This window comes from Cavia porcellus, unplaced genomic scaffold (genome assembly GCF_034190915.1).
Source record: "Cavia porcellus strain 051 isolate PalLab524CR breed Dunkin Hartley unplaced genomic scaffold, mCavPor4.1 scaffold_13, whole genome shotgun sequence".
NCBI lineage: Eukaryota > Metazoa > Chordata > Mammalia > Rodentia > Caviidae > Cavia > Cavia porcellus.
Window position 1 is genome coordinate 24,423,183 of NW_026947496.1, and position 20,715 is coordinate 24,443,897.

The 20,715-nt window shown below is 37.6% G+C and overlaps 1 protein-coding gene across 4 annotated transcripts in view; it reads left to right on the top strand.

Moving 5' to 3' along the window:
• Cdkal1 (CDK5 regulatory subunit associated protein 1 like 1) overlaps positions 1-20,715 on the top strand; it is a 596,983-nt gene that overhangs the window by 188,526 nt on the left and 387,742 nt on the right. For all 4 annotated transcript variants that reach the window (XM_063259948.1, XM_063259947.1, XM_063259950.1 and 1 more), the window contains exon 7: positions 15,976-16,096. In XM_063259948.1, coding sequence (XP_063116018.1) covers positions 15,976-16,096 — 121 coding nt within the window. The remainder of the gene's footprint in view (positions 1-15,975; positions 16,097-20,715) is intronic.

Sequence of the window (20,715 nt, forward strand, 5' to 3'; positions counted from 1 at the left end):
ATCTCCATTGCTACTCTCTTTCCTTTGTGGTTCCTCCGTTAGTTCCCATAACTTAAAAAAAAAATTACAACTTATTTGCCTTCTGTGTATAGTATTCCTAGAACTTTTTATTCTTATACCTATATTACGGAGCATTTTCCAGTTCATGGTATTTGAAATAGCAACAGTTGACAAATTTCTTCATGGTTCAAAAGGCAAAAATCTACTATAGGATTTTGACCTGATTTCTCCTATCATTTTGCTCTGTACATTGATCTGGAATTCTGGCTGGTAAGAATTCTCTGTTAGAGAAACCAGCTTGTTTTGTGTGTGTGTTTGTGTGTGTGTGTGTGTGTGTGTGTGTGTGTTTCTAGGACTTTATAATTTTATCAGGTAAATTATCAGTTTTACTTCCAAACATACACATACCAACCAGCAGCAGCATTATTTATCAACTACAGAGTATGTAATCGATTGTACCTCTTCCCTTTCTGTGCCTACCTCCCCTGAGTGTCTCTCACCAGTCTTTGTGGGAGGGTGGTGTGCAGTCCTGGAGTGAAACTCGGCTCTGGGGTGTTGGCCTTGTCCTCAGTCAGGTCATCTCTGCCACCCTGTACTGAGGGGAACCAAGGGGCAGAGCTGGCTAGGAGTTGGCAGTTAGTGGTGGTGGGTAGGTCAGGCCAGTCCTTAAGAGTTAAAAAGTATTTGATGAATTGGCTCAAGCTAAGAATCTGGTGCCCATAACATTTTGATTTTTGAAGTTACAGCTTTTCACTTTGGGATTCCTGTATGCTAAATCTTAATAAATCTTTCCAGTGAAATCTGGCTTAAGCAGTAGGCCTTTATCTGGATTGGTTTTAGGAAGTGGAAAATGAGCAACAAGCAGGAATTTTAGTACAGTGTACTGTGAAATATATATAATAGTGTATATAAATGGTATCCCTCCTGCACAGCCCCCAGACCACAGGATGGGCTCTCCCTGAAGCCTCTGCGACTTCCTCCCTTCTTCCTGGTGTCCCACTTTCCTGGGAAATACCCCTCAGGCCCTCTCTGACACTGCACGTCAGTCACTTGTTTACAAATGAAGTCTGGTTCCCTTGAAATCTGAAGTCTCCATTGGATTGACGTCAATGTGGCAGCTCAGAATAGAATGGAGAGGGTGTTTTTTGGTAGTTTTTATTTTGAATTTAAATATTGATCAAATATTTCCATAAATGCTAGCTGTGGTGACACGTTATCCTAGCAATTTGAGCAATTCTTTTAATCCCTGCAATCTGAGAAGCTGAGAAGGACGATTACATGTTTGAGCCCAGCCTGGGCATGATCATAGTGACTTGCTAAGACCCCGTTGCAAAGTAAAAATTAAAAAATGGCATGTGTGTGGCACAACAGTGGGAAGTGCTTGGCTTCATTACTCAGCACTGTAAGCAACAACAATATCAAAAATATTTCATGCATGGATTTTTGAAGCACATGTTTAATATTACTGAACTTTTATTCATCAGTGTGGTTTGTTGCAATATATAATACACAGATTCCTTATTTTTCTTACATTTATTCACTTTCTGTAAACGAGCAATGAAAGCACTTATATCAAAGGGTCGAATACTAAGTGTGAGCTTGGAGCCTTGGGAACTTAAGATACCCGTTCCCATTCAGATCATCTTTCTGTGGCCTTCAGTAAAAATGTATTCAACTCTTGATTGGGGGGAGGACGAACAAGAATAGTCCAGCCCTTTCAAAGCTGTTTCAGTACGACAGCTCTCAAACTTTGTGTGCTTTCTCTTTCCTCTCACACTTGGTGATGGCTTTACTTGAAATGCTCATTTGTGATTGAGAGTGGGAATCTGAGTTCCAGTTTTAAATGTGACTTACAAGCTTCTGGTTGTCTTGTGTCTTACTGTGCTCACTTTCTAGGAGCTTGAATGCCATCTACTGTAAAGGTTAAGTATCTTTGCATCCTTGTTGGGTGCAGTAACTTTGGGAATATAGTTTGGAGCATGAGAAATGATGGTGTTCCGTGTTACTGCTTTGGGTGCTTTACATACTGACACAGAGCTTGGGAAATACTTAGCAAATTTAGAATTCAGAGGAATCTATCATATTAAGGCCCCCAGTTATCTGAGGAGTTGTGTTAATGGTCAGTGCTAAAGTTGAGTTAGTGATGTGGGACCACTTTGATTTCTAAATGTTTTGATGTATGATATAGATTATGGAAAATTCTAATCACAAGGCCTGTCTGCTTATAAAAGATATAATTAAGGCATAAATTTAATTACTTTATGTAATTTGCCTCCAGAGGCATCTCCACTAAAATAGGAGATTTTGCTTATGTGAATTGTTTATGTTTATTTATCCTTTGTTAATATAACTTGAAGTAAATATTATTAGTTATCCCAATGGTACTGTGCATATGTAGCAGAAAATAACTCAAGAACCTTCCATTCCCACAACTTTTTCCTTGTTCTCTTCAGTAGTTTTTCAGTCATACAAAATTTTCACATAGTTAATATCAAAATATAGCATTTCCTATTTTTTGTAGGACTTTTGATAACAGATAATGTGTTTGCAGGACTTTTGATAACAGATAATCCTCACATTTATAGGGTTATAAACTGAGCACTCTTGATCTTACTTTACCTTGTAATTTACCTGCTTATCAGATATGGTGTTGAGTTGTTTGTGTTTTGTTAAACTCTAAAACACATCAAGACAGCAGCAGTACCTTAGTGGGCTCACTTCACTTACATTGATTTCCTTTAAATTCTCTGTTTTTGCACAACTGATTCTTACCATCTTTTCCTTCCCTATTTTAGTGTCTGTACTAGGTGCCATTCTAGTAAACCTTCAATTCTTCCTACCTGCTAAAAGGGAAAAAATGGGTTAATCCTAGTAGCTAAGTATTGGAGCTTGAATTGTAAAGATCTGGTGTCCTTGACTTAGTTCTAAGAAAAGGTGAAATTTTCCAATCAAGACTTATGACAAAATTGCTCCTTCCATTGAAGGAGAATTTTCTTTCTTTTAAGATGAAAATATTTCAAGGGAAGGTCACACTTCTGAATGGATAACAGATATTTTTTGTTGTTAAGAAGTGCTTTGTTTGGGGAATTATATGGAATTGATTTAGAGAGAGAAAAACTTTTGACTACAGTTTTGCTTTTCTATGTAATAGTACTTAATAATGATGATGAAGTGTACATCAAGTGGTAACTGTTTTGCAGAAAAAGACTAAATTGAGCACACTCAATATTCTAATTTCTATGGTCAAGTAATAATATATATCTGTTTACTCTTTCATTTACTGTTTTATTTCTTTTCATTTGAATTTTCTGCCAGCCTTTTCCTGCTTTCTGCCCCCAGAATTGTGTTGGATTGTTTTGCTGGGAAGTTTTCTAGAGGACTGACTCTGAGCCTAGGATTCTGTCATGGTATATGTTGGTGGCCCCCAGGCTTCATGCGTTTGCATTGGTTCATTGTCTAGTGCTTGGATTGAAGGTGTCAGTGCTACACCTGAGGCAGGGGTGGAGCCAGCATACAATAATAATGGCTGGAAGAAGGTGTGTCTCTCTCTCTGTCTCTCTTGCTGGTTTGCAGCCATGAACTGCGACCCCACCATACCAACCTGTCTGGGAGCCAACTGAGTATGGACTGAAACCTCCAAAACCCGTAAGAAATAAACCTTTCCTTTCCCAACTTTGATCATCAGGTATTTTGTACCAGTAAAAAGTAACAAGACAGATTCAGATGTGTCTCTCAGTATGTACTTACGAGGACCAAATCTATGTGAAGTAAGAGCAGTCCATCAGCAGATGATCAGGAAAGCTTGATGTGAACCCTCTTTGGTGGCGAGGTGGATGGTCACATATTAAGGAAACTATGAATGAAATTTGAAATTAGATCGATTGAATAAAGTGTTGAAGGAAAGTCTGACAGTTTTATAGACTTTCAGAAGAAAAACAAATTAAAGGGGGAGAGAGAGTAAACAACGGAAGTCCAAACTGCCAGATCATTGTTGTTTGTATAATATGTAATGATACACCAAAGCTAACATCTGCCTACATTAGCTTATGAGAACCAGGGAAGTATGTTTGTGTGTAGGAACATAACTAGTTTAATATATGTTTTGTAGGTAGCTACAATTCTGTCGTTTGATTAATATATCTGCTTGTGTCCCAGGGGTTGGCTCTTTTTTGTTTGTGAATGACCATCATAATGGGCTTCTTGATAAAGATTCTAGGTTGGACTTCCTATTATGGATGATGAGATGTTTTCTTTCTGCTCTAATAATGTTCTCTGGTGCTAGCACTATGGCATTCAGAAAATATTTCTCCTTTTGAGGATCCACAGATAACACTGAACATTGATTCAAGTAGCATAGCAATTATTGCACAAATACTGTGCAGTGTTTCATTTTTCAGTATTAGGAATTCAGAAATGTGTACAAAGCAGTGAAAAATAATTTTGGCTGATCAAATAGTCCAGTTACATTCCTTAGTGGATTTGATCAAAGGTAAAAATGAGCGTAGAACTAGAGTTTTGCAGCCACTTATATAAATAATTGCTGAAAGCTTTTGAGGCTTAAAAACTGAATTTAGTTTTAACGAGGTTGAATTTTATGTGACGCTTATAAGTAACAACTTAGAGAGATGTTTATTAAGGATGGTTAATAAAACCACTGAGCTACATTTGACCATTATTTCAAGGAGAGGAAATGTGAATCTACATTTAAAATGGAAAAGATAAAAGATCTTAGAAACATAAAGTTTGAGTGTGTCCCATTTATTCTCCATATCAGGCAAGCTTTTCTTTTTCATCTTACATTGAAGTTCTCTCTATTATAATCATTTTGCATCTTTCTCGCCATCTCCTTGGTGGTCTCGTGGTACTATTAGTTGACCTCATCACACTAAGCATCCTTCTTCCCGTCTGCTCCTATTACTATTGCCGCCCTTAATTTATTACCTGCATGTGAGATGTCACATAAACTGTTCTTCCACTCCCCTTGTCTTGTCAATTCTGTTATCCTGGTGTCTTTCTTCTCTCCCTTTCTCTTAACTCCAGCTGGAATAGGGAGAAAATTCACACATAAGTCACTACTCCTATGTTTCCAAAACCATACTAGGCAGCAGTGACTAAAGACAAGTGATCAAAGAAGGAAGGTGTGAGGGTGGTCTTCGCTTCATGATTCCTTTGTAAGTGTAGCACGTTCATTTTCAGCATGACTCTGCTCCAGACATGTCCCTCTTTTTTTTTTTTTTTTTTTTTTTTTTTTTTTTTTTTTTTTTTTTTTTTATTTAAGAGGAAAAAGAGAAAAACACAAAACAAACCAAAGCGGCGTAAGGGTACACGCAATACAGAACTACAAAACAAAACAAAACAAAACAAAACAAAACAAAAAACCATAACAGTAAGAAATTACCTGCTAGTAGATTACACACTATTTTCTTGAAAATAGTTCCTCAAATCACAGTATCAAAGAACACAAGGTGGACATTCAAACAGGGAGACTGCAAACAGCTGTGTTCAATGTTCCAAAAACATTGATAAAGTCAGCTATTTAACACCCCCAAACACACTTGCTGTTATATCCGTTAGAGCTCCTTTTCTTTTTTTTTTTTTCCCTCTCTTTTTTACAACAAAATTTACACATCTTGGATTTTATTACTCCTTAGTGCTTATTACTTTCTTTGGGGGGGGGGAAGAATACAGTCAAATATGGCAAAACAAAGCTGTCAGTCAATACCAAGGATAGACGTAGCACATGGTGTAGAACAGAGTACAAGTTTATCAACAATGGTTATCAACGTTGTCCCTTGTTTCCTTAAAAAGAATTGTCTATCTTATTAGATATTATAAAGTTGGACAAAACAGTAGAGAACAAGACCAATAAAACTTAGGCATTGTAAACATTACAGGACTTCCAAAGAAGACAATAGTCAAACCAGAATGGGTATCTTAGTGAATCTTATTGTCTTCAAAGTAGTTGCCTATGTCTTCAAACTTGATACTATCATGTAGAATGGAACAGAGTCTAATCAGTCAAAACAAGATCGTGGGAGTACTACAGGACTTCAAAACAAGTTAATAGGAAATCGAAAAGAGTTACTATTTATATATCCTAATTTTTTTGAATTTTTTCTTTAATTAAGACAAACATAAGAAATGACTAAATAATTTTTTTTTGAAACAATAAGGGGGAGATTGAGATAAAACAGGACATAACAATATAACAATAGAGGTCACAGCATGACTGTTTCAATAACCTAGTACTTCACCACCTTATAACCTGACTTAATAGCAGTTACCATAGTGTCTTTTTCCTTGAAATATTTGGGTAAAACTTCATATACTCTAGCTTCAAATATTTTCATATCAAGAAGCCCAGAATAAAGCCTTTCTAATTAATGAGTGAAAACTTTATAAGGCTTCAAGGCCACCTAATGGGGAATCATGATTACCACATATTTTTATATATTTGAATCATTACTTACATTAGGGAAACTATTCGGTATTCACACATGCGAGATTGATTTATTTCACTTATGAGTATGGTCTCAAGCTGTGCCCATTTATTGATAAATATCTCAATGTGATCCTTCTTTATAGCTGAATAATACTCCATTGTATAGAAATACCACAACTTTTTTATCCATTCCTCAGTTGATGGGCACTTGGGTTGTTTCCAATATCTGGCGATTACAAATTGTGCTGCTATAAACATAGGTGCACATATATCACTGTGGTATGATGCTTTCAGTTCTTCTGGGAATATGCCTAGAAGTGGAATAGCTGGAATAAATGGGATTTCCAGTCCCAACTTTTTGAAAAATCTCCAGACAGATCTCCACAAAGGCTGTACCAGTCTACACTCCCACCAGCAGTGCAGGAGAGTTCCTTTTTCCCCACAGCCTCTCCAGCATTTGTTGTCGGTTTTCTTGATCCTGGCCATTCTTTCAGGAGTGAGATGGTATCTCAGTGTGGTTTTAATTTGCATTTCTCTAATGACCAATGATGATGAGCATTTTTTCATGTATTTATTTGCCATTTGCATTTCTTCATCTGAGAATTGCATATTCATCTCAGATGCCCATTTTTGGATTGGATCTTTGAATTTCGGAGGTCTGAGTTTCTTTAATTCTTTATATGTTTTAGACAAGAGGCCCTTGTCTGAGAGAGAGTTCACTAAAATCTTTTCCCAGTTTGTGGGTTTTCTTTTCACTATGCTGGAGATTTCTTTTGACATGCAGAAACTTTTTAATAAGAAGTGGTCCCAGTTATTGATTCTGGGAAGTATTTCCCGTGCGGTTTGAGTCCTGTTCATGAATTCTTTACCTACTCCTATGTCTCCAAGGTTTCTACCTATTTTGTCTTCCAATAGATTTAGTGTTTCTGTGTTAATATTCAGATCTTTGACCCATTTACATTTTAATTTAGTACATGGTGATAGACATGGGTCTAGCTTTAGTTTTCGGCAAATGGAGAGCCAGTTTTTCCAGCACCATTTATTAAAGAGACTGTCGTTCTTCCAGTGAACCTGCTTGGCTCCTTTATCAAAAATAAGGTGGTTGAGTGTGTTCGTAGTTGTGGTTGTATCTTCTAATCTATTCCACTGATCTTCAGCTCTGTTTTGACTCCAATACCATGTTGATTTTACTACTGTTGCTTTGTAGTATAACTTCAAGTCAGGGATTGTGATGCCTCCTGCTTTGTCTTTGCTGCTTAGAATTGCCTTTGCGATTCTAGGTCTCTTCTGGTTCCAGATGAAATTTAGGAGTGATTTCTCTAGATCTATAAGGTATGTTGATGGTATTTCTATTGGGATTGCATTGAATCTGTATAACAGTTTTGGGAGAATGGCCATTTTCACAATGTTTGTTCTTCCTATCCATGAGCAAGGGATGTCTTTCCATTTTCTGAGATCATCTTCAATTTCCTTTTTCAGTGTATTATAATTTTCACTGTATAAGTCTTTCACTTCTTTCGTAAGAGTAATTCCTAAATATTTCATTTTTTTGCTTGCTAATGTGAATAGTCCAGTTTCTCTTATTTCCCTCTCTGTAATTTTGTTGTTCGTGTATAGGAATGCTATTGATTTCTGAGTATTGATTTTGTATCCAGCCACATTACTGAATTTATTTATTGTATCTAAGAGTATTTCAATGGAGTTTAGGGGGTCTTCTATGTAGAGTATCATGTCATCTGCAAACAATGATAATTTAACTTCTTCTTTTCCTATCTTTACCCCTTTTATTTCTCTTTCTTGCCTAATTGCTCTGGCTAGTACTTCCAGTACTATATTAAATAGGAGTGGTGATAAAGGACATCCTTGTCTTGTACCCGATTTTAAAGTAAAGGCTTTCAATTTTTGGCCATTTAGTATGATGCTGGCTGTTGGTTTGTCATAAATGGCCTTTATTATATTGAGGTAAAGACCATTTATTCCAATTTTCTGTAAAGTTCTTATCATGAATAAGTGTTGGACCTTATCGAAGGCTTTTTCTGCATCTATAGAGATGATCATGTGATTCTTATTTTTGGCTTTATTGATATGGTGGATTACATTTATTGATTTGCGTATGTTGAACCATCCTTGCATTCCTGGGATGAATCCCACCTGGTCATGGTGTATAATCTTCTTGATGATTTGCTGGATCCTATTTGCCAATATTTTATTGAGGATTTTTGCATCTGTGTTCATTAGGGAGATCGGTCTATAGTTCTCTTTTATAGTTGGGTCTTTCTCAGGTTTTGGTACTAGAGTAATATTTGCTTCCAGGAATGACTTAGGAAGGATTGCTTCCCTTTCAATTTCATTGAATAGTTTGAGGAGTGTCGGCATTAGGTCTTCTTTATATTTCTTGTAGAATTCTGCAGTGAATCCATCTGGGCCTGGGCTCTTCTTGGTGGGCAAGGACCCAATTACATTCTCAATTTCATTAGCAGAGATTGGGTTATTCAACAGTTTTATATCCTCTTGATCTAGCTTTGGTACTTCATATGCTTCTAAGAATCTGTCTATTTCTTCTGTGTTATCAAACTTTTGAGAGTAGAGGTTTTCGAAATAGGTGTTGATGATCCTCTGTATTTCTATTGGGTCTGTAGTGATTTCTCCTTTTTCATTTCTTATTGCATGAATTTGAGCTTTTTCTTTCCTTTTTTTAATAAGGTTGGCTAGGGGCTTATCGATTTTATTTATTCTTTCAAAGAACCAACTCTTTGATTCGTTGATTCTTTGGATTGTTTTCTTAGTCTCTATTGCATTGATTTCTGCTCTGATTCTTATAATTTCCTCTCTTCTTTTGGCTTTGGGCTTGACTTGCTCTTCTGTTTCTAGCTGTTTGAGGTGTAGCATCAAGTTATTTACTTGTATTCGTTCTGTTTTCCTGATGTGGGAACTCAGTGCAATAAATTTTCCTCTCAGAACGGCTTTCATTGCATCCCACAGATTCCGGTAAGTTGTATCTGCATTTTCATTTTCTTTTAGGTATTGTTTAATTTCTTCTTTAATTTCTTCTGTGACCCACTGATTACTCAAGAGTGTGTTATTTAGTTTCCATGTGTTTGCGGAATTTTTGCAGTATCCTTTGTCATTAATTTCTAATTTCAGAGCGCTATGATCCGATAATATGCAAGGGATGATTTCAACTCTTTTGCATTTGCTTAAATATGTTCTGTGAGCTAATATATGGTCTATTTTAGAAAATGATCCATGTACTGCTGAGAAGAATGTGTATTCTGATGTTGTTGGGTGGAACATTCTGTATATGTCTATCAAACCCATTTGTTCACAGGTGTGATTCAGTTCTGTTATTTCTTTGCTCATTTTCTGTCTGGTTGATCTGTCCCTTGGTGTCAGTGGTGTATTAAGGTCTCCTGTTACAATTGTGTTACTGATAATTTGAGTTTTCATTTCTGTTAATAATTGTTTTATATAACTGGGTGCTCTGGAGTTTGGTGCGTATATATTTAAGATAGTTATCTCTTCCTCTTGGAGTTTTCCCCTTACGAGTATGTAGTGACCTTCTTTGTCCTTTATGGTCATTGTTGGTTTAAAGTTCACGTTGTCTGCAAACAGAATGGCTACTCCTGCCTTTTTTTGGATTCCTGCTGCATGGAGAATTGTTTTCCATCCTTTGACTTTCAGTCTGTGAGTATCTTTCTGGGTTAGATGGGTTTCCTGTAAACAGCATATGGTTGGATTTTGTTTCTTGATCCATTCTGCTAGTCTGTTTCTTTTGATTGGTGCATTGAGACCATTTACATTAATGGTTATTACTGTTAAATGCTGGTTAATTGTAGGAATGTTATCTCTCTGCTGTTGCATCTTTATCTTTCGGTTCTGTTTAATTATTTGCTTTGCTTAGTGGTTTTTTCCTTTGTGTATCTAAACTGTCTTTCAATATTTTTTGCAGGGTTGGTTTGGTGTTCATGAAGTTCTTCAGCTGTTCTTTGTCATGGAAGTATCGTATTGCACCATCTATTTTGAATGATAGTTTTGCAGGATATATCAGTCTTGGTTGGAAATCATTTTGCTTTAGGATCTGGAATACTTCACTCCATGCTCTTCTTGACTTTATCGTTTGTGCTGAGAAGTCTGCTGTGATTCTGATAGGTTTTCCTTTATAAGTGATTTGTCTTTTCTCTCTGACAGCTTTTAATAATCTATTCTTGTGTTGGATTTCTGGGATGGTGACTATTATATGTCTGGGTGTAGTTTTATTTTGGTTATGACTGTTTGGAGTTCTATATGCTTCACTGATCCTGATGTCAGTTTCTGATCTCATGCTTGGGAAATTTTCAGCTATTACTTCTCTAAATATCCTCCTGACATCCTTCATGTTGTCTCCCTCTCTTTCATTAATCCCTATCATTCTTATGTTATTCTTCTTTGCATCGTCTTGCAGTTGTTGAATTGTTGTTTCCTGGTTCCTTGTTATTTTCAAAAGATCTTTCCTTTCCTGTTCACTAGCTGCAATCCTGTCTTCAAGGTCTGAAATTCTATCTTCACTTTCATTAAGGCGGTTTTTACAACTTTCAGTGGAGTTTTTTATTTCCTGTATATCTCTGTGCATCTGCATTATGTATTCTGTTTGTTTCTTATATTGCTCGTCTAGGGATTCTATCTTTTTGTTTAGTTCCTCCAATTTTTTATCTGTGTTTTCTTTAGATATATTTAGAATCTCTTTCATTTCTTTTATCATTTCTTCTTTTATCTGGGAGATTATTTCGAGTTTGAATTTCTTTAAAGCTTCCTGGAGTTGCTTGTCAATTTCAGTGGCTATTGTGTCCGATATATGAGGTGGATGGGATATATTTTCTTCTATATATATCGCTCCTACGGTTTCTTGAGATGGGCTGGAGGTTTGAGGTTGTAATTTGGTCTTTCGTTTTGTCATTTTCCTATATTTCTGTGTTTCAAGTGTTACTTGAAAGCTTCCTCAGGATCTGTTGAAAATCCCCTTCTATGTTTGGAGCTACTGGGACTCTGGCGCCGCGCTACTCCAAGCCATTAGGCCTACAGAACCAGTGGCCCTCCTCTGCCTGCTCAGAACTCCGCAGTTCCAGACAAGCTGGGCCTCAGGGACACTGTGCGCCCACCTGCCCCTTGGAAGCTCCACAGTTCTTCAATCGCAGCCGGGTTAGGGTACTCACCACAGGCCGCAGTGCTTCAGGAACCTGTGGACCCTCCCTGGTTGCAGAGATATCCACAGTCCTCCAGACACGCAGAGAGGCCAGTGAGGGCACCCCAGATCTGCCCAGCTCCTCCTCTGCAGACCTGTGGCCAGGCGAGGCAGCTGAACAGGCTGGGCTAGGCTGGTAGTGTGGGCCAGCCCACCTATTGGGAGCTCAGCAGGTCTCCAAATGAAGCCGGGAATGGGGAGGCTGATGTGGAAGCCTTAAATCCACCTCTCTCCTTCACTGCACCTGGAAGCCTGAGGGAACTCCAGCAGTCTGGGCGCAGAAATCCAGAGTCCTCCAGACACGCAGAGAGGCCAGTGAGGGCACCCCAGATCTGCCCAGCTCCTCCTCTGCAGACCTGTGGCCAGGCGCGGCAGCTAAACAGGCTGGGCTAGGCTGGTAGTGTGGGCCAGCCCACCTATTGGGAGCTCAGCAGGTCTCCAAATGAAGCCGGGAATGGGGAGGCTGATGTGGAAGCCTTAAACCCACCTCTCTCCTTCACTGCACCTGGAAGCCTGAGGGAACTCCAGCAGTCTGGGCGCAGTAATCCAGAGTCCTCCAGACACGCAGAGAGGCCAGTGAGGGCACCCCAGATCTGCCCAGCTCCTCCTCTGCAGACCTGTGGCCAGGCGCGGCAGCTAAACAGGCTGGGCTAGGCTGGTAGTGTGGGCCAGCCCACCTATTGGGAGCTCAGCAGGTCTCCAAATGAAGCCGGGAATGGGGAGGCTGATGTGGAAGCCTCAAACCCACCTCTCTCCTTCACTGCACCTGGAAGCCTGAGGGAACTCCAGCAGTCTGGGCGCAGAAATCCAGAGTCCTCCAGACACGCAGAGAGGCCAGTGAGGGCACCCCAGATCTGCCCAGCTCCTCCTCTCGACATGTCCCTCTTTTAGGACTCAGCACTTTTTCCTTCTGTGCCCTTGTTTTTTCCCCCTTTCCTTTTAGAGAAGTATCTTTAAGAAGCATCCTTGAACTTGCTTTATTCTGTTGGATTTCAGTCTGTTTTTTAAGGCAACAGTATTGATAAAAATAGGTAGGGAGGCACAATATGTATTCTTATAATCTGGTCCATAGATTTAAGAAAGTAATTTGAAACAGCAGTTCCTTTTGAGACGGAATTTTTGAGAGGTGGCATATCACAGAAGTTTTCTTTTACTAGTCTCTTTTTAAAGAAATTGCTATTATATGGATAGAATTCTTTCTCGTATTTGGTTAGATATAACAAGTGACTTTTATGTTATTTCCTGCTTTGTCTTCAGTGTGCTATATCTTTCAATTAAAAGCAAAGAGGATTTTTTTTAGGTCTGCTACACTTTAATGAATTATTGGATTGGAAAATAACTCATTATATCATCAAGCAGAGATATGTTCCTTTATTTGCATGTAGATAGTGAAGATGAATAATTTATCAAATGTTATTAGTGCAAGCTGCATATTACTGGAATCTCAGCAGGATATAGTGAAATTTGTCTCATGCTAGTATGAAAATAACATGTCATTATTGAACTTCTTGCATCTCTCAGAGAATTATTATGTTATCTTGTCAATCTTGCTTACCTTTTCATTAACTGGACTTTGATTGAAGAGTTCATCTTATCTTGAAAATCTGTGGAATTTGGTTTGTCAAACACTAGCATGACTAAATATGTTTCTGTGTTAGAGCAAAAAATTTCAGAATATATGAAGTACTTAACATTTCTTATTAAAGTGATAACTGCCAAAAGGCTATGACTGATGGTTTTATTCTGGTCACGGAAAGCTGTCTGTTCAGGAGACATTTGAGCAGTGTATCTTTCTGAATTTGGGGGGAGGTGAAAAAAATGTATATAATTGGTAAGAATCTTTAGTATTAATTGTGCATTTGAATTTATTTTAAATGATTGTTTTAAAAATTGTAGTTGATTTTTGCCTTTGGCTTGATTTCATTAGGAAGTCAATGAATCATCCCTTCCTCCCCCCCCAGCAAAGTGATGATAAAGCTGGACAAATGCTCAAAGCAAATTATGCCTTATGTTGGAAATGGACTAAATGCATTCAATTAATTGAGAAGTATTTATTCATGACGATAACTGTACTCTGGTTAAGAACAGTGAGGATCTATGGTGTTCCTGGCAAGGCTGCTTCATGTCTCTCCTAAAGTCTGTGAGCAAAATTGTTCAGCCAGGATGAGGCAGGCTGTGAAAACCAGTAGCTTTTTTGTTACTAGTGAGATGGCTCAGTTGATACAGGGAACCTTCAGTGTGAAGATTTTGATGTTAGGGGAAAGAGAAGCCATTTCTGTTGTAGCTCTTGGTGGCCTGTTTGGTATGAGTAGTGAGTGGGTACACTAGTTAGGGATTTATCTCCCTGGGAATTCAGAAGGGTGAGACAGGGATAGGAGGATTGAAAAGCTTGCCATATGCCTTAACTTGACTGGAGGTTGTGCTGGTACCTATCAGGAAGGGGAACAGGCCCAGCCCTGTACTTACTTCCCTGAGGGAGCCTGCAGGCACATCCAAAACAGATCCCAGAGGATCTGGGGGAGGTCAAGAGAGAGTGAGAGGTTGGGCTGACTGGACAATCATCCTGACTTTGAGTGCTCTTCCTGGCTCATATAGATCTATTAGCAGATAGTAGGAATCTTACTGACTCAATGTGTCTGAACAAACATCATCAGTCTTTGACTAAGCAAAAATTATGTCCATACAGAATCATCTCCTAGGAACCCATGCCTGGAAAAATATTAAGCAGGGAATCAACAGCCATTCATTGTGGAGAGGACAGGCCTTATAGATTTAGTCTAGATACATTATTACACAAAAATTACAATGGCTATTGAGGGAAATTTATATCATGAGTACTGTAACTAAAATAATAAGACACCTAGAAGAAAATGGAAAAGTTTTTGGCAAAGAGGTCCTAAATATGACACCAGAAGAAAAAGTTAGTAAATTTTTTATTAAATTGCAAAGCATTTACTTTTCAAAATGCACCATCGTGAAAGTGGGAAAATATATACCATAATGGAGATAAAATATTTACAAATCACATATCTGGTAAAGACAGAATATAAAATGGTACCATCATAACTTTGCAAAACATCTGGTTCTATATTTTTTAAATATAGATTAACAATATAACTAATAATTTGCCCCCAAGACTATCCAAAAAGAAAGAAAATGAAAACATATCTATACAAAAACTTGTATGCAAATGGTCTCAGAAGTATTGTTATGGTAGATATTAACTGGAAATAATCCAGATATCCATCATCTGGTCAGTGGATTCAGAAAATGTGCTGTGTTTGGTATGAGGCCAGAGAAGGACTAAATAAATTTGAGGGGATTTTGAGGAGTGATGGAAATGCTTTAAAATTGGATTATTGTGATGACTACTACATAGTACAAATTCATTTAAAATCATTGAGAGTTTTTTGTACAACCTTTCATTTTTCTAGCAAGTCTAAAATTATTCCAAAAGTTTTTTGTTCCTGTTGTTGGGGCGTGCCAAAGATTGAACCCAGGGCTGCCTTCATGCAAAGCAGGCACTCTACCACTGAGCTACACTATAGGCCTTAGTTGAATTTTTAAAAAAAAATTCTAATTTTAATTGTTCTTTGAAGAGGCTAGATTTCCTTCTATGTCATTTTGTACAAATAAGCAAGTGTTACAAATTTTATTTTTTTAAAATTTCCAGTTTTAAAATCTGTGCTTGTAAATCTATCACTCTGGGATGCTGAGGTAAAAGGATCACAAGTTTGAGGCTAGCCTGGGCAATATAGCACCTTAGCCAGATTCTGTTACAAAGTGAAAACATGTTAAGAAAGGACTAGAGATGTGTAACTTGGTGAGCAGGCCCGAATCCCTAGTTCCCCTAACGCCATCCAACCTTAGCGTGTAATTTTATCTTAACTCTCTGATTCTTTACTTCGTTGATTTGCTGTTTGTTTTGAGCATTTTTTTTTTTTTTTAATTTTGTCTCCATTTAGTGGCAGGCAGACTTGGTACCCTCGTGAAACCCTTCCTGTTGAAAACATGTGTCTGATCAGTGCTGGGGAGTGTTCATAATTTGTGGAATGATATTGTGAGGACACTTCTCAATATGCAGTAGAAATGTGCAAACACTGGGAGCAAGGCATTTTTAACTGCAGGTTTTGAACATGGCTGTTTTTGTCTGACAGTATTTCGTAAGAGTCAAATGATCACCTTTCTTCCAGGTTGTTTTTTCCCTCCATTCAAAGAAAAGTTAAATGCAGACATTAACACATTTGTTGAAAGCAGTGAATTAAAGCGGAATCATGCGCCTTGTGCTGATGTGTGTTTATGTGTTGTATTGAAGGTCACTCTGTGAGACTGCTGGGTCAGAAGAAGGACAACGGGAAGCGGCTGGGGGGAGCGCGACTGGATTTGCCGAAGATTAGGAAGAATCCACTGATTGAAATCATTTCCATCAATACTGGGTAAGTGTCTGTCATACTTGCTCATAAAATATTCAGTGTCCTCCATAAATTCAGTTTTTTTCCTGAACATGTGACATCTCAAAGTAGTTGAATGTTTTCTTGGGAAAGAAGTGTCAGAAAAAAAGCCCAAAGCTGTTTGTCTGTAGCTTTTTCTAAAATCATTCCAATCACAAATTACGCTTACATTTGCAGCAGGATTTGATAACTTTGATTGACATTATTCTTCTCACTTTTTATACGGATTTCATTTACCTGCTGTGCCTTGGTTAAAATCTTTTTTAAACAAGAGCAGTCTGTGGGATGGTTAATCATTCTTCATCTTTGGCTACTTTTTCAGTGAGTTTATTGTAAATGTTGTCCAGAATATTGACCATGCTTTGACTATTAACTCTCTGAAATACATATTTTTTAAATTTATTTTTTATTTTAGTTTATTAGCACATATGTGTAGTACATATGTTTACATTTCTTGTGGAAAGTTGATTCATGTATATGACACATCTTACTTCCTTTCTGAAATGCATACTTATTTAAAATGTTACTCTAAGAAACTTTGAGCTGAAGCCTCGTGACTACTACGTACTCTGAATTTTCATACTTTGGTCTAAGTACTTCTTGATCATAATTTTATTTGTTCATGCTTTTTGGGGCATTTATTCATATTGGGTCCTTTACATTATGACTGCAGGTGAAAAAATTACTTTTTCTGAAAGCTTGGTAAGATCAAGGGCTTCTGTTCTTTAAAGCACAGAGGTACCTGCGCTGCGCACACATGAAGTGCCCTCCACATCCCACACATTCAGCTCTCTGCGCGCTCTCCTTCATTTCCCCCTGTCCTTGGGAGTTGTCTTTTGTCCTTTTCTCTCTTCGGCAATCCTCCTAGAGAACGGGTGAGCTCAGCTTTCCTTGCCCACACCTGGCCCTTTCTCTAGCCAAATGTCCTTTCTCCCAGCACTCGTGCAGCTCCTTGGACTTCCTCTGTTCTCTGGTTCATCGTTCATAAGGCTGCCAAGGCTCAAGGAAGTTGCAGAAGTGACCCTTGTTCACTAAAAGCCCTATGGGGCAGTGTTCACTCGATGCTGCGAATTTGTTCAGGCCTATCCTCAGGACTGACATGAATTCATCAGAAACTAGAGACTCATGAGAGTTCGCAGTGACAGTGCACGTAGGATGTAGCGAGCGACATACTCCCTCTGTAGCCTGAGACAGTGAACGGTGAGCACAGCTGTTTGCTCTTCCTTTCGTTGTTCTTATCCTTTCCCTTACCCAAGGCAAAGCTGGACTTTTTTTTGTTTTTTGTGGTGCTGAGGAATAAACCTAAAGCCTGTGATTTCATTCTACCACCGAGTTTCATGTCCAGCCCATTTAACAAACTTTGTATTGGAGCAGGGTCTTGCTAAGTTGCCCCGGGTGGGCTTGAACTTGTGGTCTTCCTGCCTTCGCCTCCTGTCTGTCTGGGATGATAGGCCTGCGCCACCATGCCCAGTGCTGTTCTTCTTTTCAAACCTGAATTTTCCTAGTTTTGTCTTACTTTCCTCTGTGCCGTTTATCATCATTTAAAAATCCATATGTATTCATTTATGTTTTAATAGTCATCTTCACTAGCATGTGTACTTTGTGGGAGCAGGGACTTTTGAAAGTTTTATTTACTACTATATGCCTAACACACAAGAATGTGCACAGGGCTTTTAAAAATACTTGTTTATTGAATGAGTGAGTGAGTTATAGATTTGAAAGTATAGTAGGGTTATACTAAATCCTCTTTGTAATACAGGTTGCCTTGGCACCTGGACAATAATTGTTGGAGTTTGCTGAACAATGTCTAGAAAAGAACAAAGTCAAAATGTTTCTGAGAATGTCTTTTTAGTTTCTCTTTTTAGTTTCTTGTATGTGCAGGATGCGCGTCCCCCTTGTCTAAACACATTCTTCTGAATATGTTACTGTCAGGGTCTTTCAAATTTTCTTAGATCAGGATTCATCTGATCTCTTTATGATGACTTTGGAGAGAGTTTGGTGCTGTTGTGTGTCTATTTTGATACTTTCTAGTCCATTTGTACTTGTCCATTTTGTCTCTGCCCGCCTCACATCCCTGCTGTGGTTCCTAGCCTGGGTCTTAGGTCTGTCTTCTCTGCATGCTGACGGCAGCCCTCTCTTGCCTCTCAGTCACTTTGACTGCTGTATTCCTCCTGCACTCAGCTAGATGCCTCTTCCTTGTTCCTTCCCCACCACCTGTCTGAATGCCTCTTTCTCTCCTTTTCACATCTACAGACTTCCCTAGTTAGTTAATAGTAGTACTATTCAGGCTGTGTGATTTATACATTGCACTAAATGGCTAAGTCCTTCAGTGCCAAAAATTATTTCTTACAATATTACCTGTAAGTTCAGTGTTTAATACAAAGTGATTGCTTAGTAAATATTCATTGAATAATGTTTTATTTTCAGGCCTTTAACATATTTTGTTATATGTTAAAAATTATTTTTAAATGTTTTTGTTTTAAATATACTTTGGGTTTCAAAATAGAATTAAGAAATTTTCCTGTGTGCTGTATTTCCTTTCTTGTTGATTTAGTATTTCTTCAAATAAGGCTATACAATAAACTATTTGAAGCTTACTGTATATTTGCTATCATTCAGACATCTTCTTATGTCCATCACATTGTAGAGTTGATACTTCATAAATCAATAAACGAATGCAGTTTTGTTATTGAGGGAATTGAGTGTGTATTGTCTCCAGTTCAGATACGAGTTTCTAACCACCTGTGTCTGTGCATCAGTTTCCTGAGTCAGTTGCTGTCTTATCCATTGGTCTGAGATGAAAGCATCCGCATGAGCATTTGTTCCAGTATCAGTCAGTAACATCTTAACCTGAATTGCTTTTTCCTTTTCTTTTCAAAAAGATTATTGGAGCTTATTGCTGTCTTCGACTTACTTTTAAATATTTAAAAAATGATTATACTTATAATTAGTTTTTCAAAAGAAAATTATCTTCAGCCAAATCCTACTACTTTTCAATATTTTATTGCTTTCAAATGGAGTACGGAGATATAAATACCATATAAATTTTCCATTTATGCAGAAGGTCCTGTGTGAAGAAAGTTTTATCATACATTCTATACTAGTAAGGTTTCAAGGTCACTGTTAATTTTTGCAGAGTTGTTACTTCTATTATTTTTTATTTTAAAAACAAAAGAAATGATACAGAATTTCAAAATAAGTAGGAAATGAATGCTAGTTAATATATTGCATATTGTTATCTTAGAAGTAGTTGTTCAGGTTACAAGATTTATGCATAAAAAATGATCAAACAATCAAACTGTGAAAGCATGTCCTATTCTTTTTGATGATCTTACAGAGATTAGTAGTGTAGTGATGTATCTTGTATATACATACATACATCTGTGTAGCTGCATACACATCATCTTTTACCATTTTCTTTTCCTCCTTTCCCCATCCCAGTTGTTTCCTTTTGTGCACTTTCTTTCACACTCATTTTCATGGTAGCTATTGTACCTTTTGGATCTTACTACTCTTTCAGGTTTTTTTTTACATTAGGGAGACAATACGATATTTACACATGTGAGTTTGATTTATTTCACTTCTAAGTATGGTTTCAATTTGCATCCATTTACCTATAAAAGCCTCAATGTGATCCTTCTTTATAGCTGAGTAGTACTCCATTGTATTAATATATTACATTTTTTTATCTATTCTGCGGTTGATGAGCATTTGGGTTGTTTCCAAGATTAAGCTATTATAAATTGTGCTGGATAAACATAGATGGACATATATCACTGTCAATGCTGTTTTCAATTCTTCTGAAAAATACCCAGAAGGGGAATAGCTGGATTGAATAAGACCTCTAATTCTAGTTTTTTTGAGGAATCTCCACTTTGATTTCCACAGTGGAGTATATTTGCTGCTTTAACTAGTGAAGAAGTTGAAAATTTCAGGTTAAATTGTGTTTTAAATGAGCATGGAGGGCTATTTATTTGATCACAGTCTGTATAATATCATTGCTAGTGATATTAATACAAAAGAAAATATAGAAAATGGAAAGAAGGGTACCTTTTAATCCTAAAATAATATCGTTTCTCTTTATATACTCTCTTACTTTTATGTTTATTGATTCATCGCTATGTTTGCCGTATTAACTATATAAGTTTTAGTGCAAAGTGGCTCTTTGGTCTAGTGTTTAATGCTCCTCTTGGTTTTTGAGGTGAGCTTTTTGAGATAGCAGCCATTTGTGCGAGATAAGATTATTTTCAGATTCTCACTCATGAGGCAGAGGCTCCTCTGTAAAAGAAATAAGTATGAATCAGCACCTGGTTGTTTACTAGGATAGTAAAATTGCTACATGGACGTGGCTCTGAGAAACAGGCAAGGATAAGGTTACTGATGATTATTATGGATATGGAGTGCTTCATGTGTGCTAGGCTTAATTCTATGCTTATTTTTTCCTGTATTTAATCCCCACAGCAGGCTTTTTTCCCCTGGTGTGGAAGCTAGGGCTCAGAGAGGTTAAGTGACTTCAGAGTCACATGCCTAGGAAATGACTGAGACAGAAACTTACCAGTTAACTCCCCCATATACATTCATGAGATCAAAGGAGCAAGGAATCT